Raw genomic sequence first — 18,019 nt, forward strand, 5'->3', positions numbered from 1 at the left:
TGTGACTTTGTCCTTTCTGGACCTCCGTTTCCTCACTTGTAAAATAGGTTGGATGGGGTGGTCTTTAAGGTCCCTCTCTGTGCCACATTTTATACTGCTTCTTGATTTGAGCCATTGAGCCACGAATGAAAGATTCCTGCTGTGGTAGTGTAATTAGGCTGAGCAGATGGGTGAGATGAGAGGGAAGGAGAAGTTCTTGCCCAGGATCATCCTTTCCCCACCCATTTCATTGTGCCTTCCTGGTGTTTTCAGAACACAAATGACAACCTGTGTTTTTCTCCAAGTTCCTTGTTTTTCCTCTGCGTTCCCATTTCAAGCCTATAATCTTGTATCTGGATGAACTTGTGTTTACTGTAAGACAGCCCTGGTGCAGAATTCATGTTACAGCGTGTCGTTTCCTTTCTGCTGTGGGGAATGTGATAGGGGTCGGAGCCATCACAGCTGGTCCCTGGAGAGGGCTGTGTGTGTCAGAGATGTATTGTGCTGGGCTGCAGTTTCTTTTCTCAATCCCTACTTCTGATTTTGCTGATTTCAGTTAAAACCAAAGATTGTGAAGGAGGCCGGTTCTTGTCCTCTGAGTTTCGGAGATTTGTGGTGTGGTTGAGGGGTGAAGGGCCACTCTTCCTGTTTCCTTTGCTTGAAGCCTTTCACCTTGGGAGGGTACAAGTGAGCCCTGTTGAACACCATCCACTCCCTGGGTGAGAGGAAGCAGTACTGAATACTGATACCTCATTGATGGATTTCTTTTTAATGAGTCATGAAAGTCATTTTGATGCCAGAATTTTCCTTTCACCTTCAGATAAAATCTTTTGTCTTTCATTCTCTGAAAAATTTTTAGGGGCTTTTAATAATTATTAAATTACAGGAAAAACAGTAATTTTTGAATCCTGCTGTTGCTGCTGTGGCTCCTCCTCATCTTCCAACCCACTCCCACCTGCCTTAACATTTGTGTAGAAATGTGTCAAAATTCCAGTGTTTCGTCCCATTCGTTTTTTATTTTGATCCTCTCCTGGTGAAGTAAGCATCTTGTTACCCCATTTTACAGAAGAGAAAACAGGTGTGTCGAGTTAAATGACTTGTTCATGGTCACACAGCTAGTTGTTTTCCAATTTGGGATAAGAATCCGGGATTCCTGATTACTAATGACTTGTTAATTTGGCAACTCTGTCCCCCCCCACCTCCATTAGGAAAGTCTTGCCACCATAAGTGTCTCTTCTCTCCCTGGCTCCACCCTCTGAAAGCACAAATTAGAAGCCAGTTCCTTAGCTGATGGGGTAGGCGGTTGGACCATGGAGCATAGGAGAGGGGTGGGGAGGAAGGTGGCACAAAGCCCAGACTTAGGGTTTTTTTCCCCCGAAGGTGGGAGAATTCCTTATTTCTGCAGAGTCAGGAAAATGAGCAGAGTCAGCATCCCTCCCACCATCCCAACCCCCCACCCCCCCCAAATGGGTGTGGTTTCTTGCGGCCAGTGTTACTTGCAGGCAGTTGTTCAGATTGATGTACAGGGGAGACAGGATTGCATCTGGGGCAAAGGACTCTTCCTGTGGGTACACCATTTTCATGTCTGATTGAGCCCTGGTGTGTTACGTGCTCCACACTAGGATCCTACCCATGTTTGCAAGTTGCCTCCCTTGGAGGTATTGAACTTTTTGAAGAGGTAATATAGCATCATGATTAAGGTTAGAGATTCTCTCTGCCCAGGTTTGAATCCTGGCTCTGCCACTTAGATGTGCAACCTTGGATAAGTTACTTCACCTGTCTGTGCTTGAGTTTGCTATGTGTTGTAATCGTAAGGTTGTGGATTAAATGCATTAATGCACGTAAAACACTTTAAAAAGTACAGTGTTATAAGGAGAGTGATTGTCCTTTCATCTAGCCCTCCTTCCCTCTCTCTCTCGTACACATTCAGTGTGATGTGTGATGTGTGTGTGTGTGTGTGTTCTTGACAGCAGCTTTTGGAGTCTGCATTTCCAGTCAGACTGCTGAGCCCTCCCGGTGGCTGTAACCTCATCCAAGTTTTAGCTGTAGGGTCTGTCTGTATTTGACATGTGTTACTAAATGTTGTCATCAATGGGCTCCTTTGTGGAGAGACCTTAGAGAAAGGAAACCAGAGGGTGTGCACTGTGCACTCCCAGCCACACTGGTTCCAGTCCCCACACCTGAGGGACTGTGGGTAGCAGTGAGACTGAGTTGAACCTTTTAGCAGGATGAGAATATTGACCAGCTGTCTTAGTCTGCTCAGGCTACATAACAAAATGCCATAGACTGGGTGGCTTAAACAACAGAAATTAATTTTCTCATGGCTCTGGAGGCTTGAAGTCCAAGATGAGGACTGGTTGGGTTGCCAGCATGGTTGGGTTTTGGTGAGGCCTCTCTTCCTGGCTTGCAGGCAGCTGCCTTCTTGCTGTGTCCTCACATGGCCTTCCCTTGGCGTGTGTAAGGGGAAGGCCACCTCTCTTAAAAGGCTATCAATCCTATCTGATTAGGACTCTACCCATATGACCTTATTTAACCTTAATTACCTTCTAAAAATCCTATCTCTAAACGTAGTTACATTGGGGGTTAGGGTTTCAACTTACAAATTTTGGGGGGAACCAGGCACCAGGCTTCTTCCCCCCAGAGTTACCCAGTGAGGAAGATTGGGAAAGTCAGCCTTGTGTCCTCTTTGGCCCCACGTACTGTGTTATTTGTAAGGCAGTATTGGATCCTCCCATATCCCGGGGAGGCATTGGGTCTCCATCTCCTTGCCTTCTTAAGGTTTCGAGTGTGAATGAAGAGTGGAAGATTATGCTTGCTCCTACCCCCAAGCTCAGAAATGGTGTGTATATTGAGGGAAGGGGGTCACCAACATTCTGATGTGTAGTGACTGCCTGTCTTGTCACCTGTGTTATTTGTTTAGACTAGGGACAAAAGTCAAATGAAACACGGTGGAATCTCTCTTTACCACCCTTCTCTTAACAAGCTCCCAGGAATAATGAACACTTCAGTTCTTTATGTAAAACACACTAGTAGGCTGCTGTCTGCCATACCCACTCACTCCGGCACCCACTGGTTGAATTATGTGCTTACCAAGAGCCGGTTTGTTCCGAAAGTCATTTGTACCGTTGTAGCTGGTATTGTAATTAAGTAATGTATGTATTTAAATATCAGAGAAACTGATGAAATATGAGTGCAAACGAAGTGGTTTTTTCTCTCCCCCCCCCCCCACCTATGAATACTAGTTAAAAGCTGTGGAATTACTCAGTGAGTCCAGGTCACTAAAAAACTTACTGTCAGGAACTTCCCTGGTGGCGCAGTGGTTAAGAATCCGCCTGCCAATGCAGGGGACATGGGCTCGATCCCTGGTCCAGGAAGATCCCACATGCCGCGGAGCTGCTAAGCCCGTGCGCCACAACTACTGAGCCTGTGCTCTAGAGCCCCTGAGCCACAACTACTGAGCCCGCGTGCCACAACTACTGAAGCCTGCGCACCTAGAGCCCGTGCTCCGCAATGAGAGAAGCCACCGCAATGAGAAGCCATGCACTGCAATGAAGGGTAGCCCCCTCTCACTGCAACTAGAGAAGCCCACGCACAGCAACAAAGACCCAACGCAGCCACAAATAAATAAATAAGAAATGGTAATTTAAAAAAATACTGTTAAATTAAGTGAGCATTAAAATTGGGGGAAGTCATCAAACTCTTAAAATGAAAGGTTTTTTTTGTTTGTTTTGTTTTTTTGCGGTATGCGGGCCTCTCACTGTTGTGGCCTCTCCCATTGCGGAGCACACACCCTGGACATGCAGGCCCAGCGGCAGTGGCTCATGGGCCCAGCCGCTCCACAGCACGTGGGAACCTCACAGATCGGGGCACAAACCCGCGCCCCCTGCATCGGCAGGCGGACTCTCAACCACTGCGCCACCAGGGAAACCCCTCTTAAAGTTTTATTCTGAGATTACTGTGTCTACATTTTTATGCTAAAGAATCGGTATTTGGAAATTATAGACATTGTATTCTCTTCTGGTTCATGTAAGAAAGATGATGTGGGGCTCTTAAAGAGAGGGCCTCGCCTTGTGTTAGCCCGTGGGTGAATGAATGCACTTTCATATGTTTTGCAAAAATAAAAATTTAGGTGTATCCTTTTTGCTCTATTTTGATTGACCTTGTTCCTGATCTGATCACATTGGAAGGGAGGGTTTCTATTGTGATTCAGTTTAGAGCCTGTTTTGATAATGTGCTTTGGTTTCAATTTAGTGGTTTTAGGAAATAGATTTTATTTTGTATATGGTGTTGTTAAAACCAACACTAGTGGGTCTTTTTTTTTTTTTTTTTTTCCCATACGTGGGCCTCTCACTGTTGTGGCCTCTCCTGTTGCGGAGCGCAGGCTCAGCGGCCATGGCTCACGGGCCTAGCCACTCCGTGGCATGTGGGATCTTCCCAGACCGGGACACGAACCCGTGTCCCCTGCATCGGCAGGCGGACTCTCAACCACTGCGCCATCAGGGAAGCCCCTAGTGGGTCTTTTGATACTGGGGTTTTAAAACAAATTAAGGTGGCTTACTCTGGATTTTAGTAGATTCTGCAGTTCGTCTCGTAGGCTCATAGCATACTGAGAGAGAACTAATTCCCCTATTTTAGAAATGAGGAGAGCAGGCCTTGAGAGGGGAAGTGTGTCTGTGGTGAGTTGTGTGGGGTGGCGGAGTGCAGGGGATAGAGCCACAGCAGATGGGACCTTCCCCCGAGCTGCCTCGATCAGTTCTCCCTCTGGCCCCAGAGCTGGAGCTCTCCACAGCAAGGGTGCTCCTCTGGGTGGACTTCTCTGATGACAGTGTTGACCCGTGCTTCCTACTTTGGGACAGGACCAACCTGGAGGCCTTGCAAAAGAAGCTGGAGGAGCTGGAGCTCGATGAACAGCAGCGGAAGCGCCTTGAGGCATTCCTAACCCAGAAACAGAAGGTGGGAGAACTGAAGGATGATGACTTTGAGAAGATCAGTGAGCTGGGTGCTGGCAATGGAGGTGTGGTGTTCAAGGTCTCCCACAAGCCGTCCGGTCTGGTTATGGCCAGAAAGGTGAGGCCACTTTAAAAAAAAAAAAAAAAAGGACTGAATCAAGCTTGCCTTGGTGTTCAAGGTCTCCCACAAGCCATCCGGTCTGGTTATGGCCAGAAAGGTGAGGGCACTTTAAAAAAAAAAAAAAAAAGGACTGAATCAAGCTTGCCTTGGTGAACAGGTAATTGGATTACCTTTTAGAAGACCTGGGGGCCTGGAGACAAAGGTGGAAGGAAAACTGACTTCATTCAGTACCCTTTTGTGCTGTTTGAATTTTGAACTCATGTTATCTATTAGATTATAGATAAACACACTCATGATGTGTTAGGGTATTTATCCTGCTGCCCAGACTGGAAAATAACAGCAAGTGACCATTTGTTAGTTTTCTGTGTGCCCTGGAAAGAAATCTGAGATGCTGGTTTGCCATTTATCAAGATCAGAAACTGCTTTCATTTACCCAGCCCCAGGGACACAGAAAAAACACTGATTTCATGTTGTTTCTTCGAGTTCCACCCCTGCCAGCGGTTCCCCATCATCTCCCTGCAGTATAACGTCTTGGCTCCCCAACATGGCATGTGGTCTTTGAGCTGAACTTCCCTTCCTGGTGACCCTGGGTCCTCCTCTTTCTGGACAGCGAGGTTGGACTCTTCCGTGTTTCACAGCACACCATGTTCATTTCTGTCCACATATTTTTGCTCATGCTACTCCTTCCATCTTTTCAAACACTGCCCATCTTCAAGGCCCACCTCCTGTCTAGCCTTCACTAGCTGCTCCCACCCATGCTGGTAACCACTGCTTCCATGTCCTCTGACACTCATTGTCAATGGCTCTTTTTAGAAGCTCAGCCTTATCCGGTAGCCATTTCATGTATCTGTCACCTGTCTCCCGAGCTGAAACAAGGGACAACATTGGGGGTGGGGGGGCGGGGAACATAAGGTGGCCTCTAAGGCCTTGGCTAAATCTCAACCACATCAGACCCCTAAAGTCAAGGGTAAATCTCTAGGGCAGCCTAGATTGGCAGACCCAGTTCCTCATACCTTTCTGGTCCTACAACCCTTTAGTTTCAACCAAGTCCTTAAGGCCACTTTCCCCGTATCTCCCAGTTTCACAGGTCCTTCTGTTCTTGGGAGGGGTGAGCCCCCTCTTCCCCAGTCTTGCCTTCCAGGAGTAGAGGCACAGCTGGCCACTCCTCCAGTGCCAACACCTGCCTTGGTGTGTTGGCACTCAGTGCTCTGGTTGGGCAGAAACTTGTTTGTTAAAACTTGCCTGTTTCCTCTCTTCCTACCTTTAAGAGTTTAAGCATTTAAGAAAGCTCCTATCCATCCATCCACCCATCCATCATCCATATATATATATATATATATATATTTTTTTTTTTTTTTTTTGCGGTATGCAGGCCTCCCACTGCTATGGCCTCTCCTGCTGCGGAGCACAGGCTCCGGACGCGCAGGCCCATCGGCCATGGCTCACGGGCCCAGCCACTCCGCGGCATGCGGGATTTTCCCGGATCGGGGCACAAACCCGTGTCCCCTGCACCGGCAGGCGGACTCCCCACCACTGCGCCACCAGGGGAGCCCCATCCATATATTTTTAAAGCTTCTCTTCCTTCTACCCTTCTTTTCCCAGCTAATTCATCTGGAGATCAAACCTGCAATCCGGAACCAGATCATACGGGAGCTGCAGGTTCTACATGAGTGCAACTCCCCTTACATTGTGGGCTTCTACGGTGCATTCTACAGTGATGGCGAGATCAGTATCTGCATGGAGCACATGGTATGTGGCAACCTGTCAGCCTCTGAAGCAGTGGCCTGGAAAGTGGGTGGCTCTGGTCTAATCTTTGGTCTGAGATGTGACTGGCTGCTTCCTTGTTCCTCCCTGGATCCAGATCACTGTCTTGGGCATGTGGGAAGCCTGGCTGTAGAAGTTGGAATAGCCAAGAAGATGACAGGCCTCCTTCCTAGGTCCCTGTCTCTTCAAAGAGAGGTGGCAGCAATCAGGTGTCCCTGGTGGTTGTACCAAGAGCACATCTCCCAGTTTTCTTGACCCCAAGATTTTGATATGGGTAAAATCTGCTTAATATAGTTTAAATCCATTTATTACATGCCATGCTGTGTGCTAGGTACATGTTCTGGGGTTACGAAGATAAGTGAAACAGTCCCTGTTTTCAGAGAGTTTATAACTGGCTTTAAGAGCAGGGTTAGCAAAACTATTACTGATAAGCTAGTATTATTGGGTGTATATCATATCAAGCACTACCCTAAGCAAATTACTATGTTATTACATTTTTATAACACCTATTGAGTTGGGTACATTATCTACATTTTAAAAATGAGGAAACTGAGGCACAGAGAAATGGAATAACTTACCCAAGGTCATACAGCTGGTAAGTAGAATTGGTAGAATTTAAACCAAGGCTGTCTGACCCCAGTGTACTTTGTTGAATCTACCGGATAGTGACTAGGGCTCTGTTTCCATCCTTGATGGCCAGAATTTCAAAGAGGCTGGCTTCATGGTTGCTAATGCTTTTCTGTCCCCAATAGGCAGCATGGCACAGGGAACTTTGGAATCTAAGATGTTTATTCATATCTCCCTTCTCCACAAAAATCCAAGTGGACACCTTGTCTTGTTTGCCATTGTGTCTCCAAAGCCACAGCAGGTGCTCAGTAATTATTTGTTTGCAGATTGTCACCTTCTTGTCATGACCTTGGGCAAGTTTCTTTATCTTTCTGATTCTCAGTTTCCTCATCTATAAAATGGCCATCATTATACCTGCCTCGTTGTAGTGAGGATTTTCCAGCACACTGTGTGACTCAGAGCATGCCTTCTGCCAACTTTAGCTTTTGCTTTATTCTCACTGGGGCTGACAGTTCAGAGACAAGGGCTGACATGATTGAGTCTACATGCTTCGTGGTTGCTCTGCTTTCAGTCCAGCCTAGTGTCCCTCAGCAACTTCTCCACTTCCTTCCTGACTCTGTAGACCTGCCTTCACCTCTGGAATGAGAGCCCCAGGGCCTGGTCTTAATGAACTCCAGGAGAACCCTCCTGAGAAGTTTGTCCCTTGCTGGTGCCCCCATTATTTTGAACATCTCTTCATTTCAATGATCAAGAAGTGCCATACACAGTGTTGCAGTCATGTGCTGACTTCTGTGGCGCCATATGGCACGTAGATTCTGAAAATGTCTTCTGTGCGTCTGAAGGTCACTGAGAAAGCTCTCGTTCCTTCTTGCTTCAAGGAGAGTGAAACAGTCTCTGTGGGAAGCATGTGAATGTTTCTGGCTTGGTCCTAGCCCAGGCCTGGGGTGCTGATTATTGTCCACTTGGGTTTTAACCTCCCTTTGGTGGGGCGGGGTAGGGCAGGGGGAGGGGGCTGCTCCTTATCCTTCGGGTTTCTTGTGCTCTTTGTGCTGATGATGGTTGGTTTTCCAGCTTTAGCCCAAGAGTTGGATGAAGATGTGTAAATGGCACTGGAGGTCCTTGGAAACTAGAAGGGGAAGAGGGTAGAGGTGATGGTGGTCAACCAGTGATAAAACAAGAGAGGCCAGAGTAGCCTTTTTTCCTCTTGGGTCTTGCCAAAATAACGGAAGATGGGTGGTGGCATGGCTGGACATAATAGTAACTAGCTTTTCCATCTTCTACCACTTGTTGGGTCCTTTTCATGTTATGTGACTTCTTAATCACATCAGCCCTGTCATATGACATGGATTGACCCCCACCCCCACCCCCAGTTGGTAGATGGAGAGAACAAGGCCTTGAGAGGTTTAGTAATTAGTCTAAGTTATATAACCAGTAAGTGTCAGAGCTGAGCTGTAACCAGTGTCTCTAACCAGGTCCGCTTTCTTTAAATTTCATAGTCTCTCCATTACATAATGTAAGTCATATACTCTATCAAGATTTTCTCATTTCTGCAGAGAAATGTTTGGACTGGATGTTCTCTAGGGACCCCTCCCCATGCTAACATTCTGTGTTTCTATGGTTTTTGGCACTTGTAGCCAGTCACTTGATTACATTAGTTAATCAACATGGGTTCAGCTTCACAAACACTTACTTTAGTGCCTGTTAGGGCAAAGTGCCACATGAGCTGCTGAGGGGATGGAACCATTGAGAGCAGCGTCTCTGCCCCCAGAGCTGTTCACAGGCCGCATGGCTGTGTTCTAGGGCCTTCTCAAGTGAGGAGTATCAGTGTGGACGTGAGGGCTTCTGAGCACCAGGTATGCATCACCTCATGCCTGCTGTCTTCTGAACTATCAGAAATTCTTTCTTAAGTAACCTCCAGGTTCTGTTCCTCTCCCTTTAATAGAGGAACCAGGAGGCTATCTGTAGGTTTGAGCATGGTTGAACTCCAGGGTGCTTGCTTCAGAGGTTAAGATCAGGCCCTAAACGTTGATAGTCAGTGCCCTATTCATTTATTCAGATCCTGCTGGAACCTCTTTTACTGGCCTTATGTGACCTCTTGCCATGTGGAGTTCAGTCTTTCTGTCTGTCTTAAATTGACCTGTGTTGAGGCTTCCTCATTCTGGAATCCTTTCTTCACTCTGTATTCATAGACATTGATCACAGCCTCGTGCTCCTTGTCCTTGTCCAGCCTTTCCCTCGTCTAGCCTTTCCCTCCTGGCGGAGGAGATGACACAGGACGTCACAAGGGTTGGTTTCCCATTCTCTTGGCCCGTTTCTAGTACCTGCAGGTCAGTTGTTTTCCCCCATGGATTTAGCTCTCTGGGGATATTGAGATCCTCCCACGTAAGTCCCTGAAGCAGAAGATATCTCTGGAATTACTGTGGGAGGCCTGAGTGTGGAAAACTGGCTGTCAGAGACTGAGAGGGTCAAAACCTTTCTGAGGGCCAAGCAGAGTGTAGGGCACCTATTAGGTGGTATGTGTTGAATGACTGGATAAGGGAAGCAGGATGGGAGAGCGCATGGTCAGAGCTCAAGAGAGAGTTAGGGCTCAAGAGAGAGTTAGGGCCTTCTGTTCCTGGGTATACATAAGCTCAGAGGGCAGCTGGAACTGTCTGTTAACACTAGTGGAGAGGCTCAGAGTTGCCAGGTACGGGACCCTGTAAGGAAGCAGTTGTGGCCTGAAGTTCAAGTAGCCATGCCCCAGAGTAGCTTTTTGCTCTAGGCTGGGCCCTCTCACCCCTTCCTTGGTCCCTGAGCAAGCCCTTCTGCAGGAGAACTCCTGCACTGGCTGTTGTGATAGGAAAATTCTCTGACCACTGGCTGCCACTTCTCTTTAGGGATTTCTCCTTTGTCTCAGCTTCCACATTTCAAAGGTGGTGTCATATAGAGCTGTGTTCATTAGCCATATCCCAGCTTCTAAGATTCTTTGGTTCTCTCCGTGTCACAGTCTTTGCATGATGTTCCTTGTCATTGGCATTTTCCCCCAACATTTTACTATGAAAAATTTCAAAAGTACAGAAAGTTGAAGGAATTGAGTAATGTACACTCTAAAGCCACCACCTAGATTCTACCGTTAACATTTTGCCATATTTGCTTTACCACGTACTGTCTACTTACGCACTGCTCAGATTGTTTTTTGGATGCAGTTTAAAGTAAATTTGTCATCATCGTGCATGGAGCCCCATCTTCTGAATGCACCTGGCTAGGGGCTGACCTTTCCTAGACATAAGCTGTGTTTGCACTGCCCAGTCTGAGTTTTGAGACCCAAGGGGTACATGGATGCTGCCGGATCAGAACAGGAATGTTCTTGTCTTTGGGGAAGTAGATTCCTACTCAGGTGGTAGCTGAGCAACCAGAGAACTGGGGACTCAGGATTGATGTTTCTCATGCAGGAGTAAAAGCTTTTGAGCTCTTTCTTTTTCCATAAAGCATTTGTCTCTTCTGTAGAAAACCTTCACAAAAGCACCACTGACTTAGTTAATAATTGGTTTCTAAAAATAAGCAGTTTCAGCAGCTTTAGTCAGCGAAGGCAAGTCCTTGGCAACAGTGCAGTAGAATTGAAAGGTTGTGAGGTGAGTCGCAGGCAACACTGGCTGATCCTGATGTGGTTCATGCTTCTTAAATCCTGCTAATCCCATTGTTCACTCTGTAACTCTGCTTGTAGCGCAGAGGAGGTTAAAGGGAGGAGAGCCAGCGTTTCCTCCTTTTTGACAGAAATGTTTACCACAACCCCCAGGGAAAGTGTAAACCAAGACAGTTAGCTGGGCCGCCCTGTCCTGGCTGTGGAACCTGAGAACCACAGGCTAGCTCTTCTGCCTCGTTTGCATCTGATTTGGACAGAATTGCTCTGTTACCTAGTTTTAAGTGTATAGTCCTCCCTGATAATTAGGCAAAGTCGTTCAAACAAAGAGTCTGAAACCACATTCAACTGAAAGCAAAACAGAAATGGCTGGAAACTTTCTGCACTGGAGTCCCTGTTCCTGTCAGTAAGGGAAATTGAGAGGCGCTGTGGCATTTCTAGGAGCCTGCTGACTTGGGTGTGTTTACCTGGGCTGTGGCGCTGTCCTGATTTGGCCAACAGGGGCCTGTGGCATTGTGAAGGCAGCCAGGCTCAAAGGATGACTCAAACCCCACCCTGGCTCACCACCTGGGTAGGGCTCTTCCAAGGGCTCTTGGAAAATGTGTGTTTACAGAGGAGTTCTCTTTGACTCTAGATTGATAATTCCATGCTCATATCCGTGTGGAGATTATGGCCCATTTGAATTTTAGGTTGAAGTTTGAAATCCTCCCCTGTGCTCCTTGGTTGTCTGACCCACCATTAGGTAGTTGTGCTAGGGAGTTTATGATGATAAGTTTAACGTATTCAGGGGTGTTAGTGTGCATTTGAGTATACACCTGTACTGTTTTCTTTTTCTATCAGCATCCATGATCCAGAGTTGATCTGTGATAGAAAGTCATTGGTCCAAACTATCCTTTTTATAAGCATAGAATTTTTAAGTTGATAATCTATTTTTAGCATTGTTTTAGGTAACATTTCCTGAGAGCTCTGTATCCCTGAATGAGTTTTACCTATTTTCTCACCTCCTTTAGGTAGTGTTGTAGCTACCTAATGATGCCTTTGTACAAAATGGGCGCTCAGTGAGTATCTGTTAATTGACTTATAGATTTAATTCTCCACTTTCATAAATGAGGTCAGTAATTTTAAAAGGTAAGACATTTATTTATTGTAGAAAATGTATAAACCATAGAAAAGCACAAAGAAGAAACTATCGCACAACAAAGACCCCTGGTAATCTTACTATCTAGACTGGAACATTTTGGTAACATTTTTTTTTTTTTTTTTTTTTTTTTTTTTTTTTTTGCGGTATGTGGGCCTCTCACTGTTGTGGCCTCTCCCATTGCGGAGCACAGGCTCCGGACGCACAGGCCCAGCGGCCATGGCTCACGGGCCCAGCCGCTCCGCGGCATATGGGATCTTCCCAGACCGGGGCACGAACCCGTTTCCCCTGCATCGGCAGGCGGACTCTCAACCACTGCGCCACCAGGGAAGCCCTGGTAACATTTTTGATATTCTGGTTTTGTGTGAGTATATGCACACTTTTTTATTTTTATAAAAATGGGATTATTCTCTGTCCTTCTTTTCTTTATTATGTTATGCAGTGTTCTGTGACCTTACATTGCATGGCTGCATCTTAAAGTCTGGGTGGTTTTGGAGGCAGGATGTCAGTGGGAACACCTCTCTGCTTCTCCTACCCAGATCTCGCCCACCTCCAAGGCTCAGCTTCCGTGTGTCACTCTTGAGCCCTTCCCTTGGCCGCTTTGTCCAGGAATCGCTTCCTCCTCTGGGCACCTGTAGCCGTGTGTGTTCTCTTCATTCAATTGTTTGTTCCCTGCCTTGTTCAGAGGAGGATTTAAGGTGCCTTGCCTCTTTATGAATATGTTCTGTCTCCACAGGCAGAGGGTATTTTTTCCTGTACTTACAGTTTTTCCCATTCCTAGTTCCTCATGTATCCCTCTGCCTTACACAGAGGTGATTAAGAGATGATAGTTGACGATGGTACCTGCCCAGTGTAGACAGTATACTTTAGAAAATCAATCTGAGTTTGTAGGAATTATCTCTACTTCTAGGGTAATTTTATGTTGTGACTGATAATTGTCTACACCCGAAGCCATAGAGGCAGGAACATATTTCTGTCTCAACACGTGAGGGTTCCTTGAGTGAGCGTTTTTTCAAGATCTTAGGTTAAAATGTAGCCTCCACGGATGGGAAGGCCCTTGTATGTGAGCCCTACAGAAGCCAGCTTCACTCCACATGTCTATCCCCTCTTGCGTACTCCCTTTCCACCGCCTCTGCCCTGGGTCCTGCTCATGTCATCTCCGCCTGATCAGCTGCTTGCTAATTGCCCTGTCTCTTTCTCTCAGCTGCTATGGTTTGGGTACCTTTCCTTCTGCCTCCGTAAACTCAGGTCTTAGTTCCTTGGTGGGGCTCCATGATATGGCCACAGATGGCCATTTCCAGCCTGATCCATTGCTGCATTTCTTCATACGCCTACAGTGAGTGAACTGCATGTCATCCCAGGAGTACTAAGCAATTTAATGCTTCTCTGCTTTTGATCTTGTTGAGATACCCTGTTCTTGGGAATTCCCTGGCACTCCAGTGGTTAGGAGCGTGCTTCCGCTCTGTTCTGTTGTCCCCTTGCCCCTCTCCTTTTCCAGGTATGGAAATCATGCTCATTCTTTGAGTAAGATTTCAGCTCAAATGCTATCTTCTAAGTGAAGGTAGAATTCTCCCTCCTTCTGTGTGTGTGTGTGTGTGTAGCGCTTTTACTATACATTTATTCTGTTTTGTTATATTTTATTGAGTCTTATATTTCTCCTACTAGTTTGTAAATTTATTGAGGACAAGAGCTAGGTCTTTTTTGTATCTTTATTCCCCATAGAACCTAACACAGTGCATGGCATTTTGTAGGATTTGTGGAATGAATGATTGCTTTCTATGACATTTTTCTTTGGATTTTATTAAATATAATTTGTTAAGATAATGCCAAATGCAAGTTGTGACTTACACAATGACAAAATGGCAAACATTTATTGAACACTTACTATGGGCTAGACATTGTTCTAAGGGCTTTATATATATATGAGCTTGTTTAATACTTATAATAGCCCTATGAATATCATAATAGCCTTATAATTATTATCATCCACATTTTACAAGTGGAGTAACTTGTTCAACGTCCACTAGATAGTAAGAGTTGCGATGCAAATTTAGACAGTTTGCCACTAGAGCCTGCACTCCTAACTGCTACTCTATTCTGTCAGTTCAGTAGAATTAGTAATTTGACCACTGAATTAGTAATTTTTGACCACTAAATTAGTAATTTATTTAATGATTATTCATAGGATTTGAGTTATTAGTTGTTTGGCAGCTCCCACAATGTTTTGCATTCATGTCTTACTTGATATCTGAACAAACTGAAGGGTGCCCTTCTAGGAAGATTTGTCATGTGTGAGATTTACTTTCCTGCTGAAGTTTAACACTTGAAAGAATAGTTAGAGACATTGTCACTAAATGGGCTGGTATTCTTGTTCTTAGGATGGGGGTTCCTTGGATCAAGTCCTGAAGAAAGCTGGAAGAATTCCTGAACAAATTTTAGGAAAAGTTAGCATTGCTGTGAGTATATTGAGAAGTTTTTCTTCCAGGTTCCCTCACTGATAAGTTGAGTTGGTAGGAAAGGGACAAGGAGGAAGGTAGGAAGTCAACAAAGGGAAGGTTTGTAAGAAAAGTTAGGTTTTTCACCAGAATTTTCTCTATCTAGATTCTAGATACAATATCTCCCCCCCAACCCCCTGCTCTTTCTTGCTAAAACTAGCAAAGTAGATTTCTGTATATTAAAATGTCTTGAAAAATAGGACAGGGTATCCAAAAGAATTCCCATTTGTGGAATCAGAAAGCCTCGTTTTTAGATTGCAGATTTGGAAATAAATGAATTCAAGCAAAGTGGTTTTTTTTACAGTTGTCTAAACTCGCAAAAATCAATTTTGCTTAAAAATCATACTCTATATACCATGTAAAAAGATGGTTTCTTGATAAGACAGGTTAAAAAATCAAAAGAGAGAAGAAAAATAAGGGAAGAAGGCAAATTTGTGATGTTAGATGAAATATTTCCTAGATCATTTTAACATAGAAATGTTGAGTATTTTCTAAACACCACTATTTCAGTTTCCATCTTTTTACGTTTCCTTTCCCCTAGGTAATAAAAGGCCTGACATACCTGAGGGAGAAGCACAAGATTATGCACAGAGGTAAGAATTTATTTGCTAGTTGTTATGTTTTGGATTTTTGCTGAAGTCTAAAAGTTGTTGCAGCCTCTTTGGTGTTTTGTTTTGGTATAAAAGCCATTTGCTAGTATTTTTGATTTTTACTACCACTCTTTGACTATTTAGTTTGATACCTAGAGCAGCAAGAACCATCCTCTTTTTAGTATGTGGTATACCTGTTACCTGAGGCTGTGACACACATGGTCACCCAGTATGCACAGACCAGATGCCCAGCTAGAACTTAGTTACCCAACCCCCAGTGCCCCTGGCTGCCCACTGCACTAGACTGTGCGTAGGCCCAAACCATGACTAACTGGATGTGAGTTTGACTCTAAAAGAAACTCTGGGTCCTTTTAATAAAGGTACACATACACTTATCATATAACCATACCACTCTTAGATATTTATTCAAGATAAATGAAAACATATGTCCATACAAACTCGTATACACATGCTTAAAGCAGCTATATTCATAGTAGAAATAACTAAAATGTTCTTCAACAGGCAAAGAGATAAACAAATTACAATATATCCATACAAGAGAGTATTATTCAGTAATAAAAATAACAGGCTATTGACACATGTAGTTTTGATGAATATCAAAAACACTTCTGCTGGATGAAAGAAGCCTGACCCAAAACAGTACAAACTGTTTCTATGTATATAAAATTATAGAGAAAACAACACAGATCTACAGGGACAGAAAGTAGATCAGTGGTTACCTGAGGGTTTAGGGAGAGATTAACATCAATGAGGCATGATGGAACTTTCTGGGGTGTTGAAATGTTATATCTAGATTGTGGTGGTAGATACGTGGGTATATGCGTTTATCAAAAGTCAAACTTTCCGCTAAAGTGGTTGCATTTTACAGTATATAAGTTATACCTCAATAAAGTTTATTTTTTAAAAAAAGATGAAGAAGCCAGAGGAAAGACAAATGGAAAAACACAGTGCTCTTGGCCATGTCCCTTTAGCTACAGTGTGCTAATAGTGACAGGTCTAGGGAGGGATGGTGGAGGAAGAGAGGAGTGGACTGGTGAAACTGACTGTCCAGCTTATGAGCCACTATATATTAGGTAATACATTCTAAATTTTAGAATAGGTATTTTTTAAATTAAAATTTTAAACTTGTAAAATATACATAACATAAAATTTATCATTTTAACCATTTAAAAATGTACAGTTCAAGTAGAATTTTAAAAAAAGAAATAAAATATACAGTTCAGTGGCATTAAGTACATTCACGTTGTTATGCAACCACAACCACCATCAGTATTCTTAAGATGTCAGTTTTGCTGTATTTGATCTGTAGATTCAAAGCCATCCCACTGAAAATCCCAGTAGCCTTTGTAGAGTTGACAAATTTTTTCTAAAATTTATAGGGAAATGCAAAGAACCTAGAATAGACCAAACAACTTTAAAAAGGAAAAACGAAGTTGGGGGACTTAGACTACCTGACTTCAAGGTTTATTAGAAAGCTACAGTAATCAATAGAGTGTTGCATTGGTATGAAGCTAAGCATAATAGATCAAATAGAACATAATGAAGAGTTCAGAAACAGACAGATACATTTAGAGTCAATTGAGTTTTGGCAAAGATTCCAAAGTAGTTCAATAGGGGAAGAAGAATCTATTCAACAAATGATGCTGAACAATTGGATATCCATATGCACAAAAATGAACCTCTACCATTACCTCACTCTATATACAAAAATTAACTCTCAGTGGATCATAAAACTTCTAAAAGAAAACATAGGAGACTATCTTAGTGACTGTGTTTTAGCAAAGAGTTTTAAAATGGGACATAAAAAGCACAAACTATAGGGCTTCCCTGGTGGCGCAGCGGTTAAGAATCCGCCTGCCAGTGCAGGGGACAAGGGTTCGAGCCCTGGTCGCGAAGGTCCCACATGCCGCGGAGCAACTAAGCCCGTGCGCCACAACTACTGAGCCTGCGCTCTGGAGCCTGTGCTCTGCAACAAGAGAAGCCACCGCAATGAAGAGTAGCCCCCGCTTGCCGCAACTAGAGAAAGCCCGCCTGCAGCAACAAAGACCCAACGCAGCCAAAAATAAATAAAAATAAAATAAATTAATTAAAAAAAAAACAATGAAGTTTAAAAAAAAGAAGCACAAACTATAAAGGAAAAACCAATAAATTGAGCTTCATCTAAATTAATAACATTTGCTTTTCCAAAGACGCTGTGACAAAGATGAAAAGGCAAGCCATGGACTAAGAGAAAATATAGGCAAAACATATATCCATCAAAGGACTTTATCTAGAATATATAAAGACCTCTGACAACCTAATAATAAAAAGATAAACAATGCAATTTAAAAAAAATGGGTAAAAATATATATGCTGTCTACAAGAGACCCACTTCAGACCAAGGGACACATACAGACGGAAAGTGACAGGATGGAAATAGATATTTCATGCAAATGGAAATCAAAAGAAAGCTGGAGAACAGTATGGAGGCTCCTTAAAAAACTAAAAATAGAATTACCATATGACCCAGCAATCCCACTACTGGGCATATACCCAGAGAAAACCATAATTCAAAAAGACACATGCACCCCAATGTTCACTGCAGCACTATTACAATAGCCAGGTCACGGAAGCAACCTAAATGTCCATCGACAGAGGAATGGATAAAGAAGATGTGGTACATATATAGAATGGAATATTACTCAGCCATAAAAAGGAACAAAATTGGGTCATTTGTAGAGACGTGGATGGATCTAGAGACTGTCATACAGAGTGAAGTAAGTCAGAAAGAGAAAAA

At 44.0% G+C, this 18,019-nt stretch overlaps 1 protein-coding gene across 2 annotated transcripts in view; it reads left to right on the top strand.

Annotated features, from left to right (window-relative positions):
- Positions 1 to 18,019, top strand: part of MAP2K1 (mitogen-activated protein kinase kinase 1) — a 79,855-nt gene that overhangs the window by 30,714 nt on the left and 31,122 nt on the right. For both annotated transcript variants that reach the window (XM_081228517.1, XM_081228518.1), the window contains exons 2-5: positions 4,836 to 5,046; positions 6,652 to 6,798; positions 14,516 to 14,593; positions 15,174 to 15,225. In XM_081228517.1, coding sequence (XP_081084643.1) covers positions 4,836 to 5,046; positions 6,652 to 6,798; positions 14,516 to 14,593; positions 15,174 to 15,225 — 488 coding nt within the window. The remainder of the gene's footprint in view (positions 1 to 4,835; positions 5,047 to 6,651; positions 6,799 to 14,515; positions 14,594 to 15,173; positions 15,226 to 18,019) is intronic.

Source organism: Mesoplodon bidens (genome assembly GCF_964165515.1).
Source record: "Mesoplodon bidens genome assembly, chromosome: 3".
Taxonomy (NCBI): domain Eukaryota; kingdom Metazoa; phylum Chordata; class Mammalia; order Artiodactyla; family Ziphiidae; genus Mesoplodon; species Mesoplodon bidens.